Below are 19929 nucleotides of genomic sequence, written 5' to 3' on the forward strand. Positions count from 1 at the left end.
TTATGTTCTTAACACCAGCTTAATGACAACAAAGTTATTTTACTAAATCTTTTATTATATTTAAAATTAATTGAAAGAAACACAAAGCATCTCAAAATAAATACAGGGTTAATATTTCACTAGCCATCATAGTGAAAGTTAAAGGAAGTTTAGTAGTTGAGTAGTTGTGATAACAAGTTTGTTGTTAACTAGAATAAAAAACAAAAATTTTCACTTTCTCAAAAGGTCCTGGAGACAAAGAGTCTGATATCAAATAAATTAGGGTCAAATCAGCAAATAGGTAGGATCAAAACAGCTGTACAAAAATGTCACACACTCTCCACTCAATTCATTGACATGAAGTCATTTACCAACACCTTCCTCATGGTATTCTGGGTCTTCTCTCTGTCTTTTCTACTTCCACTGCTGTGATCTCTGCTCTTTAGAACTGACTGGTCTCATGACACCTCTTCTCAGCTACTTCACATATGCTTATTTCTTCTCTTGTCATCATATTCATATTGTATTTTCTCTCTCCTTGGCCCTGCATAAAACCTCTACATTCAGTCCTTTCTGCCCATGACATCTTCCTCCTAGAATAAAAACAAACATTTCATTCCTACAACAGTTGACTTGCAACCATTCAAGAATAATGCTAATTCCATTGACCTCACTAGTATTGGAGTAATGTTTTGTTTGGCTAAGAGTGTAACTCCCTTTGCCAGACAAAACCAAAAATATAAAATAAAGAAAACACATAAAATTTAGCAATCATATGTAAAATTAAATAGATTCAATCTGGAATTGAAACTGGGTTGCAGGTCTAAGTAGCAAACAGCTTACCTCCTGTTCTATCATGTTTTGTATTAATTGAAAGAATTATTTATAGTTTAAATTATATTTTGGTGAGAATGGGAGGTGTGGGAAGGCAAGGGTCATTATATTTACCATCACTAAATAATTCTAAATATAATTATTATTATTACTATTAAAATTATAATAATTATAATTATTATTTTTTTATTTCTGCCAGCAAAATATTCAAGAAGACAAAACAAAAAAAATTAGACTGAACATTTTTTAAAAAAGGATTTTCTATCTCAACTTATTCTGAATTATCTGTATTTATTTATACATTTATTAAATTATTGATTAATTATAATCTCCTGAAGAATCTATATCTCCTCCTCCCATTTTTTAAAAACTATTATAAAAGCAACGACAAAAATGTAAAACAAGAGCGACTGAGGAGGGGGGGGGAAGAGAGTGTTTGTGTGTGTATTTGTATGTGTATGTGTGTTGCCAACCTACAAAGATTCCTCAACAAAAGACTTTACCGATATGAGGGCAAAATTGATTCTAGATGCAGAATAAATTTACATGATCGTTAAAGAGGCTTTGTAAAATAACGAAGGCTCGTAAATTTTAAAGAAACATAAAATTATGCACAATATAATAACTAAAGATGACATTATAATGGAACAATATAAAGTAATTATAGGAAGAAGAAGAAGAAAAAATATATAAAGTGGGAGAAGGTAGGTGGTGGAGGGTCAAGGTGTGTACTATATTTAGTAATATTAATTCACTTGATATTTTTACCCCTAACGAACTATAGAAGAAACAAAATTTGGAAAAAAAGAATCTAGATTATGTTTGAAAGCATTTCAGAATGAATTTACCAAAGATATATTTTATGTCAACACAGAACATCTAATTCAATCGAATAATCTATGAAACACATTAGACACCCAAGCCAATGAGGAGGGGAGGGGAAACTCTATGAGGTCATAGTATAACTTGCTAGAAATAGTAACGAGACTCTCTAATCACATTCCACATTCTGAAACCATTTTGCTTGTTAGCATATTTCTCATGAATTAAGCCTTTTTGGAACAATGTATCTCAAATGACAATCTGGCTCTAAATAATAGCTCATAAATTCATCTCTATCCCCCCCTGCCCCACCCATTTCTTATTTCTTTATTGCCCACAAGGGGCTAAACATAGAGGGGACAAACAAAGACAGATAAATGGATTAAGTCAATTACATTGAGCCCAGTTCGTAACTGGTACTTAATTTATCGACCCCGAAAGGATGAAAGGCAAAGTCAACCTCGGCGGAATTTGAACTCAGAACGTAATGGCAGACGAAATACCACTAAGCATTTCGCCTGGCGTGCTAACATTTCTGCCAGCTCGCCCCACCCATTTCTAACCACCTGTTAACTCTCCCCTCACACTCTTATGAAACTAACTATCCTCCAATCCACTGTTCTTATCCTCCTTTATTTTCACTTTCTTGTACCTTGAGATTTTGCTCTGGGACCTCATCACTACCATCTTTATCTTCTTCCCAGTTACAGCCATCTGCCCTTATATAATGTGGGGGTAGTCACACACCTCCTCTATAGCAAGGCACCTGTGCTTGTCCTTTGTCACACTTTAACCCCAACCAACACCCAGCATAAAACCACCTCCCCATCTCAAATATTCCACCCAGATAGTCAAGGGGTCTTTCTCACTGTTATTTTTTTCTGTCTTGCAAGTTACTTGGCAATCTCACTAGTGCTGGTGGCATGAAAGCACCCACTGTAAAGTGGTTGGCAATTAGTAAGGGCATCTAGTCATAGAAACCATGTCAAAGTTGATATTGGGGTTCAACATAGCCATACCACTTGCCAGATTCTATTCAATCCATGCCACCATGGAAAGCAGATATGATGATGATGACTACATGCCATTAAAAACCCTTAAATGGGAAAGACACATAGCCGCCTGTAGAATTTGAACTACACATCTACTGTAACCCAGACAATTGTGATACCATTCCACTAAAATATTTTTCTAACCTTCTTCCATCCAGATTGGACATATTAGTCTTAGAAATGAGAATACTATTTGTTTATATCTAGAACGTATCTGAAGAATCTTGAGACATATGTAAATCATATATCTCAAAATGCCAATCTAGTTATTATTTATAGAGGGATTAGCAATCAAAATACCTTGTTCACAGAAAACTCGTTTGCATATTTCTCAATGCTTCTTTGTAGCCTGGCACTCTGTCAGTTACGAAAACGAGTGTTCTAGTTGATTCAATCGATCAAACAGCCTGGTCATGAGATTAGCATCCAAGTGGCTGAGCATTCCACAGACATACACACATTTACGGTAGTTGTTTTCAGAAAGATTCAGTGTGGCACCAGGATGTGACAAGGCTGGTCCTTTGGATCCCAGGTATGACTCATTTCTGCCAGCTGAGTGAACTGGAGCAACATGAAATAAAGTGTCTTGCTCAAGGGTACAACACGCCACTAGGAGTCAAATTCACAACTTTACGATCATGAGCTGAATACTCTAACCACTAAGCCACATGCCTCCACTTCTTCTTTATGTTCTAATGAAATACATAACCTCTGTCTTTCAATTTATTTTGATAAGTAATCAATAATTTGGATAAATTTAGAAAACAGTTTTGTTACCGTATTTCTCTTGAAGTACACTGCCTTCATTTCAATTAATTTTGAAAATAAAGAATTTCTTACTCATTGTCAGTGTTAAGCTAGTGTTTGGAACATAGCATGAAATTTTGAAGGCAGATTTCAGTTTAGATCCCTTTAACCCTTTTGTTACCATATTTCTGTTAAAATACATTGCTTTTGGTTTAGTTAATTTTGAAAATAATGAATTTAGTAAAATAATTGTCGTTGTTAAGTTGATGTTTGGAACATAAATTTTGACGGAAGGTTTTGATTAAGATCAGTTTCACACAGGAAGTTTGAATCACAGAACTCAGGATGGTTTCAAGTGGGCTGGTATCAAAAGGGTTAAATTCCCATAGGGATAATCACAAATATCTCCTTTTCAACTTCTCTCCTTTCTAATGTCAACAGAGTTAATCTAAAATTAATAAACATCACTAATTTCAAGCCAGAAATGATGTTTTGAATAATTAAATATGAAATTCAAAATAATTAAATAATTACTAATCAGTTTTTTATATTTTCTAATTCATTTTCATTAAGATTTCTTAATAAGCAACAACAGAAATTAACTTTTAAGTTTGCTGACGACAATCTGTCATTGCAAGGACATAAATCTACATTCTTTAAAAGTCAATCAATTTATGTTGACATTTAATAAACTCAATAAGATTCCTTTGATTTCAAGTCACAGATCACATGACATTTTCTCCAGACATCATCAACAAGTCTTTCATCCGAGAAACTCATTTGCTTTCTGAAACAGCTTCTTACATGGTCACTTCTTCAACTAGAAATAGCAGCCAAAAGCATAATGGTTCTCAACTGGGGTCTAGATGGTCCTTGGGGGTCCATATAAGATTTTGTTGTTAAAATTTATCTGCAATAAATTGGTCATACTTCTATAATACACAAGATATTTTTATAATATTTAAATATGAAAAATACTGTTATTTTTTAAACATCAAATGGCTAGGAAAGTACATGCAAGTAAAATATGAATCAAAGGGATCCATAAGTAAAAATTGATTGCGAAAAACTGGGTTAGATGAATATATGTTATTAACACATTGCCCTTCCTGTCATTAACCCTTATCTGTTTTTCAGGTAAGGGAATTTTTCCTTACACTTAGTGTAGAGCTAATGAAGATTTGTTAATAAGGAATGTCAACATAACCACACCATTTATAACTCAATCCTTTTTCATATGAAGCACAAAGACATGGGCATGCACCCCCACACACAACAGACTTATGTATGCTTTCTCTTTAGCGAATTCACATACAAGGCATTGACTGGTGAAACTTCACCCAAAGTTATAGCAGGTCCCGTGTTGTGGGACTGAACCCAAAATCATGTAGTTGAGAAGCAAACATCATACCCACACAGCCATATTTGCATCAATTAAATGTATGTACAATGTGATGTATGTAAACATTCTTAGTCTTGCTCAGAAGATTATTTTTGGCTTAAAATCCAAGTTACAGAGAGATTAGGATTAAGAAGACTGTCGTGATTCTGAGCCACCTTTGACTCAAGATTGTATAAAACAATGTTTAGTGTGTGTTCACAAGCCAAATTACAAGCACCTGGCAGGTAAAGTAGTTCTGTATATACTACAGCTGTCACTTGTGATCAAGGATGATTTGGTATCAGCATGCACTAAGCTTTTACTAATGATTTTAGGCCATCATGCAGTTGCAACCAGTCACAGGTGCTCTCCCCTCCCCCCGCCTCTCTCTCTGTACTTTCACCCTTGACCCAGCAGAATATCCAGGATGTGACAGGTGGAGGGAGAAAGGGCAGCACCTGTATAGGGTTGGTATTTTATTTGTAAACCCTGAAGGGAATTAACCCTTTCGTTACCATATTCATTTTGAGATGTCCTTGTGTTTCTTTCAATCAATTTTAAATATAACAAAGAATTTAGTAAAATTAAGCTAGTGTTATGAACATAAATTGTAACTAAGGTTTGGTGGAAGATTTTAATTCAAAACTTATGAAAACAAGACATTTGTACTACAGAGCCTGAGGTGGTTTCAGCCGGGTTGGTATCGAAAGGGTTAAAACATAATTGACCCCAGCGGGATTTGAATTTGGAGTACAGAGATCCAGAACAAATATGGCTTTCAATTTTTGGCACAAGGCCAACAAGATCGGGGGTGGGGGTTAAGTTGATTACATCAACCCCAGTACACAACTGGTACTTATTTTATCAACCCCAAACGGATGAAAGGCAAAGTCAGTCTCAGCAGAATTTGAACTCAGAACATAAAAACAAATGAAATGCCATTGAGCATTTTGCCCAGTGTGGTAATGAGTCTGCAGCTCAGCACTTTAGAAGGTAACATACGTTACAATTACAATGCCTTCTGTCTAAGACTATCTAATGACAGTAACAATCAGCAACCTTAAAATATCTGTGTGTGTGTTTTCTCTTTCTCTTTTTAATTTAGAGTAAATTTTAACTCGTCATCTACTTGGTAGCAAAATTATGTAGGAAAGTATCCTGTCTTAACCATCGTCCTTGCAGATTTTTGTAGTCCCAAATATTGTGACTGTTTGTAGCATGTGAGCTAAGGATTTGTATTCCTTCCTCAAGATCCCAAGTTCAACCATATTTTGCTCCAGAGGGGTTGGTATGTATCCTGGTGTTCCAATAGTAATAGGTTTGAAGCTGAAAGTATGTGTGTGTGTGAATATGTATGCATGTATATATAGGAGAGTATTGTAGTTCGCTTGTATGTATGTATGTATGAATGTAAAATAGCACAAATGAAATAAGGGTTTAACTGTTGGACAATGTGAGAAGTTACAAGAAGTAGACAACATTTCAAAAAGTGGTAGACAAAGTGTAAGCACAAATAAAAAAGTAACATAAAATGTTGTGATGTCAAGAAAAGGGAGAGAAGCAGATTGACATTTCAGGTGAATCTTTTATCGAAGGAGAATAAGAAAGAAATCATAAAAAGGAAAAGAAACAGGAAAAGAGATGATACCTGTTTAAAGCAAGTGTAGCTTTTTACTAGAGCTGGATAGATAGATAGATGAAGAGAGATATATGTAGATAGGTAGGGAGTTGAATAGACAGACATGTGATGTGATGTGTGTGTGTGTGTATATATATATATATATATATATATATATATATATATATATATATATATATAAATGTAAATGCCTGAGGAAACATACACATGGGATGGAGATGTAGTCGAGATTCATTGATATTATAAATAATATCTAATAATATCCAATGGAAGTGAAAATATCCTCACAAATGAAAATGTAGGATGTAGAAACATAAGTTGCAATATATATATATACACATACATACACATTTATATACACACACACACACACACATATATACATACACACATATATATATAGATATATATACACACACACACATATATATACACACACATATATATATACACACATATATACGCATATACATACATACATACATACATATATATATATACAGTGAGAGAGAGTCTAAGATAGCAATTTATAGCCTAGAATAAATTTCAAGAATCTAGAGGGAATTTGGAGATTCCACAGAGGAACTTTTCTTTAGATTGAAAAATTCTTTATCGTTATTTGCAGTTTTTGCAAGATTTATTCTCTTCGATGCTAATGTTAAATTAATACAAGGTAGTTTTTGCACAAAAGAGTAGGTTTATTTTTGTTATATATGGTGGGAGAAAATTAGGACAGTGAGTCGGTAAAGAAGCAGAGAGATAAAGTAAAATGATTAAGAGGAACCAGACCAGGTCTAACAAGACTTGGCAGTATAGTAGTCTGTTTTCTGTAAGAATTTGTCATGGATGGAAACAAAACAGAAGAATTAAAGAAATGTTTGTTAAAAATAAACATATATATATATATATATATATATATATATATATATATATATATATATATATATATATATATATATATATATATATATATATATATATATATATATATATATATATATATATATACACAGATATATATATATATATATACACAGATATATATATATATATATACACAGATATATATATATATATATATACACAGATATATATATATAAGAGAAATACTTTAAAAATAGAAAAAAATTGTCAACTTATAAATGAATAAAAAAACTTTTAGCTACTTCAATTCCTCTTACATTAATGCTTATTTCTATAAAAATGCAATAAACAGCTGATTACAGGGTTGTAAAAATAGGATAAAAATAATTTGTCGATTTAGCTGTTTTCTAGATACCAGCACCACCAACACCACTGACACTACCACCACCACTACCATCATTGCTGTTTGATAAATTAGGAACATAACAAAAGAAGTATTTTGTCTACAAACAGGAATGACTTGGGTTGAAATTCGATTTGATTCCATCCAAGATGGTTGGTAAATGATTCTAAAAAGATTAAAGATTAATAAACAGCAACAATATAATGAAAAAAGGAAATTTTTGAAAAAAAAAAAAGAAAAAAAGAAAAAACATTGCAAAGAAAAATAAGTGTAAAGGGTCACTTTGTTGAATTTAATGTCTAAATAAGTATAATTTAATAATAGCTGAAATGAAATTAGATTAACTTTTACTGTGTGTATGTATTTACATATGTATATATGTGTGGGTGTATTTACATACATATATATATACATGTATAAGTATATATACATGCACATATACACACACACAATGTATGTGTGAATATACATATATATACACACATGTATGTGTGTGTGAATATATGTGTTTGTGTGTGTATATGAGAGTATATTTGTGTATTTATTTATATATATGTAGATGTATATCATACATATATATATATATATATATATATATATATGCATAAATACACACACATATATATATATATACTCGTACCCACACACATATGTGGGAACTTTGAACCAAATAACAAACCTTGCAATGACAATATAGCTTCAAAAAGCCTGTTTCTCTAACAAAAAGGGTTCTGTTTAGTTTACTGTTCAGTGTTTTCTGTGTGGTTGACCAACAAGAAAGACACAAAAAAAAAAATGAATGAACAAAATTGAAAACAATTCTGCTTTGAAGTTTTGGAATCAGAAACAAAATTACTGTTATCTATCTATCCATCCACTGATTATAACGATGGTGAGTTTATTGTATGCAGTGCTCAGGTGTATTGTAACTCATCAGGAAAGGTTAAAAGAGGGGACAAATAGCGGCACTAAGTCAAGTATAGAAAGACAGTAATAAAAGCCAAAAGTACATGCATAATACACAGAATAAAATACAAAGACAGAAAAGCAAACATGTAAAAGAGCCATAGAAAAGAAAGGGTGTAGGGTTAGACAAATTTTAAGAAGCATGGAACTTAGGAAAGATGCAGTGTTCTGGCAGTTAATAATAGAGTCTGGTAGTTTATTCCATGCTTCATCAATTCTGAATGTGAAAGAATGTTTCCAAGAGTTATGGGTGCTGCGCTGTTTTTTTGATTTTTGTAAACATATCCATGAGTGGTAGAGATACTGAATCCAAAAAGGAAGCCATCTGAACATGGCTGACGCCAGTACCCACTGACAGTCCCCTATGCTGGTGGCACGTAAAAAGCACCATCCAAACGTGGCTGATGCCAGTACCCACTGACTGGCTCCCATACCAGTGGCACGTAAAAAGCACCATCCAAACGTGGATGATGCCAGTACCCACTGACTGGCTCTCATGCCGGTGGCACATAAAAAGCACCATCCGAACGTGGCTGATGCCAGTACCCTCTGACTGGCTCCCATACCAGTGGTACATAAAAAGCACCATCCAAACGTGGATGATGCCAGTACCCCCTGACTGGCCCCCATGCCAGAGGCACCTAAAAAGCACTCACTACACTCTCAGAGTGGTTGGCATCAGGAAGGGCATCCAGCTGTAAAAACATTGCCAGATCAGATTGAAGCCTGGTGCATCTGCTGACTCTCCAAACCTCAGTCAAACCATCCAACCCATGCCAGCATGGAAAACGGACGTTAAATGATGATAATGATGAGTGGTGGATTGACAGAATCGTTTGTGTGTTAGACGAAATTCTTTGTGGTATTTGTCCTAGATCTTTACGTTTTAAGTTCACATCCTACAGTGTTCTCTAACTCTAAATCAGATCAGCCCCTAACATTGACCAAGATTTTACATAAGGAGCACCAACAAACATGTATATATATACAAACACAATAGCTGCAGGCATGTGTGTTTGTGTGTGTTCACATGCATACACATATGAAGACAACAAGAAATATAATTAGGTGTGTCTATGCAATAAAAAGCGTCAGGCACATTAATAAATACCCATTTTGTACTATCATTAACTAAATTACTAACAACAAATTTGACAAATCATAAGTTACCAAAAGAAAACAAAAACAATCTCGGTATTTACTACATTCTTATTTTTAACACACACACACACGCATATATATATGCTTACATATATATATTTTTTTAACACTTCCTTTTTAAATCTTTTCATTTTTCTAAATATTTGGTTACATACAAATGGATTTTCTCTTTGAATTCTATGAATGATAAAATTATTGGTTTTGCTACAAAGGCAAAGAAATTTTTTTTTTTAAATGTATATACACCATATATACATACATATATATATATGGGAGTATGTGTACACACACACACACACACACACAAATATATGTGTGCATATTTAACAGTTTGAAAGTAAAAGAAGCAAAAGATAGAATAGACTTTGTTTCTACAAATTAATCTTTAACATTGGAATTTATTCGATAAAGCAGAAAAGAAAATTAAATTAACAAAAGACAAATCTTTTAAATGAACAAAAACATATATATGTGTGTGTGTGTGTGTGTGTGTGTGTGTGTATGTGTGTGTTATTTAAACTGTTATTGATTATTTTTTTACATTATTCATGTAACATTATTCAAATGCTATTTTACATGCCTCAGCCTATATATATATACATATATATATATGTATATATATATATATGTGTGTGTGTATCAATTGTTATGTTAAATGCTTCTTTATTTCAGGTAATACCCTCTTTCCTTCCTTCCTTCCACATCCTTATTTCATTGGGGTTTTTTTTTCTCATATGACATGTATTTGTTGTATGTTTGTGCTTTGTGTCAGCAGTGTGTATGCACAAGCATGTATATATATATATATGTATACATATATATGTGTGTGTGTGTGCATATACTTATAAGAGCATGCACACATAGATACACATGCATACACTTATTTCCTCTCTCTCTCTCTCTCTCTCTCTCTCTCTCCTTCACTCTGTTCAGCTGAAGGTAAAGAAACAAATAGACCATGAAACAATATTAGAATACACACACACATATATCAATTCTTTAATATATGTAAATTAAAAAATATATGTATATATATTTTTTACTTAACTTTAAAAAGATAATTCCACACAACAAACAACATACACATATACCTACACACACTCATATATATATGTGTGTGTCTGTGTTTGTTTGTATGTATGTATGTATTTATATATACACACATCCATACAGGAATACACAGCAACAACTACAATAATACAATACAAAGCATATTCAACAAGACAGACTCCCAAAACCTCACCCCCCACAAAAGCCCTTTCCCTCTATCCCTGCCTCCCATCCAAATCCCAATTTGGCTGCTGGCTGCATTTTGACTAAAAAGCGTGTTTGTTTGCTTGCTTTTTAGTTTCTATTTGTTGTGGATTTTATTGTTGAGTGACATAATTTTATATTATTCCGTCTGTGGCGTATATGCACATATTTTCATTATTGTTTGCTTGTGTTCATATTGCCCGGTGTTGTTTAGAAAAAAAAAATAATTATTATAAAAATCATCTTCAGTGCTTTCGAGTGTGTGTGTGTGTGTGTGTTTGTGTGTGTGTGTATATATATATATATATATATATACATATATACACACACTCACACACACACATATATATATACATATATGTAGATATATATATACATATATATATGTCATATATTATAGATAGATATATCAATATATTATGCATACATCGTATATATATACATACACACACATACATTCCTATATATGTATATTTGTGTGTGTGTGTATATATATATATATATATATGCATGTATGTATGATGTGCATATATATATATATATATATATATATATATATATATGCAGATATATATGTATGTGCATATATATATATATATATATATATATATATATAATGCTATCCTAGAACACAAGTCACTTGTAATGGAAGTATTGATAGGATATATTTTCTTAGCAACATCAAATAATAATAATAATAATAATAATAATAATAATGTGAGTAAAGAGGTTGAAAAAATCACCAACTACTCCAAATTGGAAGTGGAAATGGCAAGACTGTACGGAATGCAAGAGGGTAATGTAAAAGTAATACCAGTGGTGATCGGAGCATTGAGATCAATCCCATTAAAACTTCAAGACTTCTTAAGGCAACTGGAAATCCCATGCAAGATTGATGTCTTGCAAAAAGCAGCCTTATTGGACACAGCGCACATCTTAAGGAAATTATTATCTGTCTGAGGTCCTTGTTGTAACTTGACAGATGACTAAAGATTCCGGTGCAGTTTTACCTACACTGTGTTACGAAGGAATAAAAGTAATGAGTATGGTAATAAAATTTATTGATATATAATTTACTGATGCAATAATAATGCACCCACCAAAATATACCATCTAATACAGTTGGATATCATGACATATTGAGACTCAATATCTGTTCTATTTAGAACAGATCAAATTCTTTGGAAAATACAAAGATGTTTCATTATGGCTTGATTATAAGTTTGAAAGGCAACAGCAAAAAGCATTTAGTTCCATACTGCACAATGGAGGGAATAATAATTGTAGTAATTATAACAGTGATTAATATATTATACACTGTTCTTAATGATTTCATTGACTTTTCATGAACCTCATTAAGGAAAGTAAATTTGGTGAATTGAATCAGTAAGTTGTCATAGTTCTGTGCTTCAGTAGTAATCGTCTTTTAGCATAAGCACTGCCTGAGAGTTGACTGGGCATAGCAATATGTTGATGCAGGACAAAGTATTCTGTCCAAAACAATATAATGGACTTGCAATTCACAATCAGGTATTCTGATATTTATCCTTTCTACCTAGGTGGATGAAGGACAGATAGCCAGATAGATAAAATAGATAGAATGAATTGATAGATAGACTTGTAATAAGAGAGTGGTTGAATAAGGTGTCAGGTGAAACTTAGCCTCAACTATAACATATTTCATATATGTATATATATATATATATATATATATTTAACAACTGGAATACTTTTTCTGAAAATAGATTTAATCCCTTCATGAAAACTACAGTGTAAAATTTAAGCAATCTCATATTTTTACAAACTATTTAACAACCAAGTCATTTGTGAGATATTAGATGATATTATTATTATTATTATTATTATTATTATTCCATTGAAATATATTTTAGAAATAAGAGAGCACAATAAATAGAAGAAAACAGACTAAAAATAACAAAAGGAAAAAAAAAACAATACACATATCAACTTAACATAGTTCAAAGATTCTAAATATTTCTACGTAATTTTAACATTTCTTTTCAGTCAGTTTTATGCTAAAAAAAAGGTATTCTATGCTTCACTAAAGGAAGAGAAAAAGGTCCAAATATAATTTGGTTTTTGGAGGGGTTTGTTTCTTAGATGAAGTATGTTTCGCATAACAGTAATGGAAACAAGTTCAATTTATTTACTAGAAATTTTAATTTAGGGGTAAAAAATTTCTTAGAAAATAAGACATTATCACAGAATAACAATGAAGAAGTTCTTCTATTATTAATATCTTGATGACTATACAGATCATAATCTAATAAAGTACAACAGGGTAGTCATTTATTTGGGAATAGGGATTAAACATATAGGAAGATATGTTGCCAAACTTTTGTAGTCATTACATCATTTTCTCTGGCAAATTCAGAAACAACAATAATTCCATCCTCTAACTTACCATTTTTACAGAAATCTTTTAGTTTTCATTTTTGTTGATTTTTTTTTTCATTTTTTTTTTTTCTCACCAAATATAGTTAGATATGTTTGTATAATGTTCAGTTAGCTATTTTACTATAAATGGAGAATGTTATCTAACATGTAGAAAAAGATACATACACACACTGGCACATGTTAAAACACACACAAATGTATATATGCATACATATATTTGCATATATTTTTATGTCTATATATATATATACACATGTATAAATTTGTGAGTATGTGTATATAAACCTATATATAAATAAACATATGTATAAATTTGTGTGAGTGTATGCATGTTTATATTCACCTACACCTGTATGTGTGTATAAGTATATATGTACACACATATATATATACATGCATAATTATGTTTACACACACACTTATATACATATGAGTGTTCACACACACACACCCACAAACACACACACATGTTCAAAACTGACAAGAATGGCAACAAAGAAGATGGTGATAACAAGGTGTATTTATTTGTTTGATGAACAATTAAGGAAGAAGAAATGACTTTGATATTTCAAGCTTAAGCCCTTCAGAAAGTTAGGTGATTAAAGGAAGGAAAGAAAAGAATAGTGATGGAGAAGTCTGTGTTATTCTGTGTTAAGCTACGTAATATATACATATAATTTATAGGTAATCTAAGAATCCATAAGCCAGAACAAATAGGCACTCCTATTTATCAATAGACTGGGTATTTAATCTAAGTATACAGCATTATAGATTCATTTCAGTCAATCTTACTTATCAGTTTCATACAGGATATTAGGTAACAGGATATTAGATAACTAAAACCACATGCTCTTCAGAGGTGACAGGTATAAAAAAAAATATGGTGCTGCTCTCTGTTGTTGGAGGTGATAAAATGTCATATCCAATTTGCTGGTGTTGTGAAAAAAGAAAATGAAGTCATGGGAGACAAACGAGTAGGACATTTATCAAGTTATGTCCTTTGGCCCCAAAACACTTGAGTTTGATGTAAAGTAGCAAGAGTCTGGTGGATGAAAACATGTGCAGGAGGAGATTAAGGTGTTATGTGTGTAGAAGGAGAGATTGGGTGTATATGTGTGTTCATTTGTGTATAATTTGGTAAAAGTCTTTGCTGGATTCCCAGGATATAATGTTGGGAGGGCCAGTGGTAGAGAATCTAGTGATTATAGCCTTGATGAAGCCTGTTGGTAAGCTAATATATACCTTCTCTCATGTGGGCACATGCTAAAATATCTTGTTCCTGCAGTTTAGGTAGATGTCTTGGTGCTGAGAACTTTTTAATATAATTCTTTTCTCAGCTAAATATGACCTGCATTTTCTGCTGTTATTAAAAAAAGGTTTTCCCTTTTCTAAGCTTTTCCTCTTGATGTTGTAATCCATGGCACTTTCTTTTAACAACCATAACTGTCTAGCCAGGGCTGTGACAATGCCTTTCTCTTGCATATCGAAGGAAGATTTATGGTTGTTGAATCTGGTCTTGAAACAATCATATGTAAGGCACAAATAACATGAAAGGGCCTCAATGGACAGTCAAATGTGCAGAAGTATGTGAATGCAACAGAATGTTCTTTCACACACATGTATGTATGTGTGTGTATATACATTAATAATAGCCACCAGGCTGAGTAAGATTCTAGTATGCACATATTAAATTAAAATAGCCATCTATGTATCATACTTAATGAATACACACTGCACTGCACTATTTGCACTGCACTATTTGCTGACATGGGTGGATGGTATTTTTTGAGGCAGAATTCTATGGCCAGATGCCCTTCCTGTCACCAACACTCACTTGTTTCCAAGTAAGGTAATATCTCCCCATGACCGGACATGTTTTCACAGAAAATTAGAAATGTACACTGCTTGTATGACTGATACTCATTTACAACCATCCTGTGAAGTCTACACAAGGAGACAGTAACACACACACACACACACACACACATACTCAGCAGGCTTCTTTCAGTTTTTATCCACCAAATCCATCATAAGGCTTTGGTCAGCTTGAGGATATAGTAGAAGACACTTACCAAAAATAAAATGCAGTGGAATTGAAACTGAAACTATTTGGTCAAGAATCAAACTTCCTACCAAATCGCCACGCCTGCATTTATGTATGTATACAAATTATAAACATATAGACTACATGCACACACATATATATAGCATTTCATATCTGCCTAGTTGCAAATGTCCCACAAGCTTGCTATGAAGAAAAAAATGACTTCCAAGTAATTATAATGCTAGGTAACCAAATGTTGAAGGATTTGATCTGGATTTTAAACTAACAGAAGTCAACTTTCCATCTGTGATATGAAATTCATTTACTAACATGCAATATATATTGTTACAAATTTATATATAGATAGATACTTATATGCTTACATGTAAGTGTATATATGCACGCACAGACATGAGTACATGCTAAGTCTATGCATATACATAAAGTATGCATATCTAGGAATATACATATTTATGTGTGTATAGGTATATATATATTTGCTTATACAAATGTACATTTTGTTGTACATTTATGTGTACATATATATATATACATAATACTTGCATATACATGCATGCATGTGCATATATATATATATATATATATGTACATACATACACATAAATATATATATATATGCAGATATGTGTGTGTATGCATATATATAAATATTCTAGTCTATCATCAATTTTAGCCAGTGACTGTGGCCATGCTGGGGCATTGCCACTAGTGTTAATGCTCTCTTATTTTAGACTCATTTCTTGGCCGTCTCCAGAATCAGTCTTGGTGAAGTGAGTTGGACAGAGCTTCCCTTGTGTTCCTTGATGTGATATGGGTTAATCTGATACATCAGATAAAAATTTGTCTAATTGTTCATTGAACACGTCCATATCTACACTGTTTAGATCTCTGAAGCCTTTTAGAAAGGTATTGAAAAGATATGGATCTTTATACCCTAAACTGTTACAGTACTGGGTCTTTACTCTAATGGAGAGGGTGGGATCTTTGATATTATGTAATAGAATCCAGTTCAGTGATTGGTATAGCTTGCAATCCCAAAGTACATATGGAAGACTTCCATATGTATATCAGTGCATATCTTTTGAGTCCTTTCTCCAGGGTATAGAGCCTCAGCTTTTTTAGACATTTCCGGTAGGTTGATCGGTGCCCTGAAGTAGTAATCTTGGTGTAGTAGTGTTGGATTACCTCAAGTTCTGCTGTTAATTTGGTGCCTTACAGCAACTGTAATTAAAAGAAATGATCCAAGTAACTTGGCACAAATGTTTTCTATAGGGGCAACATGGTTTCTTTTTCCATGCTCTAAACGATCTCAGAATTCAACCACTCAGTTATATGCACTTTGCATATATATATATATTTGTGTAAACATACAAGATGAAGGATTAAGAAATATGTTTCTATTTGTATACAATGCCAGGAGTATTAAATCTCTCTTGTAGAGAGTTACTTAGTGGATGCATCATTAGAGAGGCTAGCAATAATATATCTGAGGAAGTATGTTTATATCATAGATGTGTGTGTATAGACATGTGTCAGTCTTGTTTTCAAGTTAATCTGAATGGCATTGATTTACATGTGTGTATGTATGTGTGTGCATGTGAGAGAGAGAGACAAATAGACTATTTCATCAGACATATACTCAAGAATATTGACCTGCCATTACATCGTTGTAAAGAGCCAAAATCAAATATCAAACTCATGCTGTGATTTAACACCAGCATCTTTCCCTCAAATAAATACATACATACATACAATCATATATACATACACACACAGACAAATATATACATATATATAAATATATACATACACACACATACAGTTACACATGCAAGCACACACAGAAATAAACTCCTTATATACCTATATCTATGTATGTACACAACGATAGCAGAAGAATCTGTTTGAAAAGGTATGTGAAATGAAAAGAGCAAGCGCCAGAATATGGAAAGAAACAGGGAAATCTTTTGGTCGGCTAGCTGAACTTGTTTTTGTTTTTCTGCCATCAGGTTTTGTTAGCTTTGACAATCCAGCCAGTGCCCAGGCTGCTATACAAGCCATGAATGGATTTCAAATTGGAATGAAACGCCTGAAGGTACAGTTGAAGCGGCCAAAAGATGCAAATCGCCCCTATTAGAACGTCTTCTTATCAAATTAGAAAATGGTAAGTAAGGGTTAAAAGTTATTTACAACATAACAACAAAAAAAGAATGTTATTTACACAAAGTATAAAGAAATATTTATATATATATATACATATAACAACGCTCACCTAAAAACAATATTCGTATACCATACAAACTCTAACGAAAGCCATTCGAGCGAGAAGAATAAAAAGAGAACGACGGAAAAATGGACATTCACCAAAATTTAAGAAAAGGAATAAAAAGCATAAGCAGCAGCTTTCACAGTGGCCTGTATTTTATATAGGTTTTGTACTATATCACAATTGATATATATATATTTGTACAATATCGAAAATTTACAAAGCAATTTATGATAACAAGGAGGATAACTCTTTGTGTCAAACAAATTTGTAAGAAAAATATAGTATGAATTACTTCCCTTCGTTGAAAAAAAAATCTGCTTCCATTTTTATTGAATATTTTTAAAAATCTACCACCACCACCACCACCTTCACCACCAACACCACATATGTTGTTATAAAGGTTTTATTTTTTATTTTTTTCCATTTTATTTTTATCCTGAAATCCATTATAAACTTTCAAAACCAGAGCTAGGAAACATGCGAAAGTTTATATATACTTCTTTCTAGAGAGTTCCATTTGGTTTATATATGTGTATGTATATATATATATACATAATCATTGAGGCGTTACTGTTGTTTCATTTTGTATTTTTTTAGAAATAAATTCGAGTAAAATATATTTCCTCATTCATATGTATTTCAACAAACTGGTGTAAACAATAAAAGTATTTTAAAAAAATAAATATTGAGAGATGGCACAAGTGTGAGGACTCCAGGTAAAGAACACTTACAAAGAATTCGCATAGGTAGCTGCAACTTTAAAGATATCAAGCTACAAAGAGATGCAATTTAAACAAAAGGACTCCACAATGGGATTATATATTCATTCAACATAAGTTGCACAATGTAGGGAATTATTATCAGACAAAAATTAAATTGATAATGGTATATGCACAGACACTTACCAGTGGTGCTTCATGTAGAGTGCAATTAGGTGCATCAATATTGTCATACAATAGATTTGAGCACTGTCTCATAAAATAAAACAAATGTTACGTGTGTGTATGAATGCTTGTATAGTCAATGTATGATGTGTGTTAACCAGAAGGTGAAATGTTAACAATTGGAAGAGTGTAATTTTAATAAAGAAGACATTGTGAATATACATTCCACCCTTGATCAATTAGGTATATGCAGCACATGTATATATGATACCAGAGTCTAATAACTGCAATGATAGAGTTATTTAATATGAAGATAAATGCGTTTTAATTGAAAAACAAACAGGGATGCAATAATAATCAAATAACACACCTTGTAGCATATAAGAATATTATTTGTTGTAATATATTTCTGGTCTTATGCTAAAATAGGTACAACATTCAAGTAGGAGAAAACCAGTTATAATCATTATACAAAACGTGTAATTCATAGCATGCTGTGAATCTAAATGATACTCCCCTAGATGGAAATCAGTCTTTCCATTGATATTAGCTTGTTCTCTCCAAATATTTAAAGCAGTTAACACTTTTGATACCAACATACTTAAAATTCCTTTCTGGATTTTTTAATACAAAAGATCAAAAGCTTTTTAATTTAAATTTTAAAAAATCATTCATCAAAATTTTATAACAGAATTTCTTTTTGCTGAATAATGAAGTTAGTGACTTTAATTTTAAATCGTTGATATAGCAGCTTCCCTGAAGTCACATTACAAGAGGAAAGAAAACATTGCCTTTGAATTCAGTACATTACAAGAAAATACTGAAGGAGAAAAGGGGGATTTCTTATATAGGAATTATTCTTTATTAATTTGAAAAGATTAAGTGTTTGTTTGACAGTTAAAAACTTTAACCTTTGAAATTAGAAATGTCAGGCAAGCAGATCAGGAATTATTTAATGAAAAAAGCAAGATGGCTATTGTAATAGTAATAATAACAATAATTGTAATCATGGATGGGATAAAGGGTTGCAAAAGAAAAATTAATTTTTAACTGACAAAATCCTTTATCATTATGGGGGAAGGAGTCAAGTATCTCGTATGTATATATGGGTCTATACATGTTTTTGTAGTTGGGAAGGGAATGTGCGTTGGTATGTGTTGTTTGTGTGTTTTAAATTTGTGAATGATTGTC

The 19929-nt window shown here is 32.2% G+C and overlaps 1 protein-coding gene across 1 annotated transcript in view; it reads left to right on the forward strand.

Annotated features, from left to right (window-relative positions):
* LOC106882486 (CUGBP Elav-like family member 4) overlaps positions 1–17954 on the forward strand; it is a 520684-nt gene extending 502730 nt beyond the window's left edge. The window contains exon 14 of the mRNA XM_089355915.1: positions 17595–17954. Coding sequence (XP_089212041.1) covers positions 17595–17722 — 128 coding nt within the window. The 3' untranslated portion in view covers positions 17723–17954. The remainder of the gene's footprint in view (positions 1–17594) is intronic.
* The last annotated feature ends 1975 nt before the right edge of the window (positions 17955–19929 follow it).

This window comes from Octopus bimaculoides, chromosome 8 (assembly GCF_046866305.1).
Source record: "Octopus bimaculoides isolate indiv1 chromosome 8, ASM4686630v1, whole genome shotgun sequence".
In the NCBI taxonomy this organism is placed as follows: Eukaryota; Metazoa; Mollusca; class Cephalopoda; order Octopoda; family Octopodidae; genus Octopus; species Octopus bimaculoides.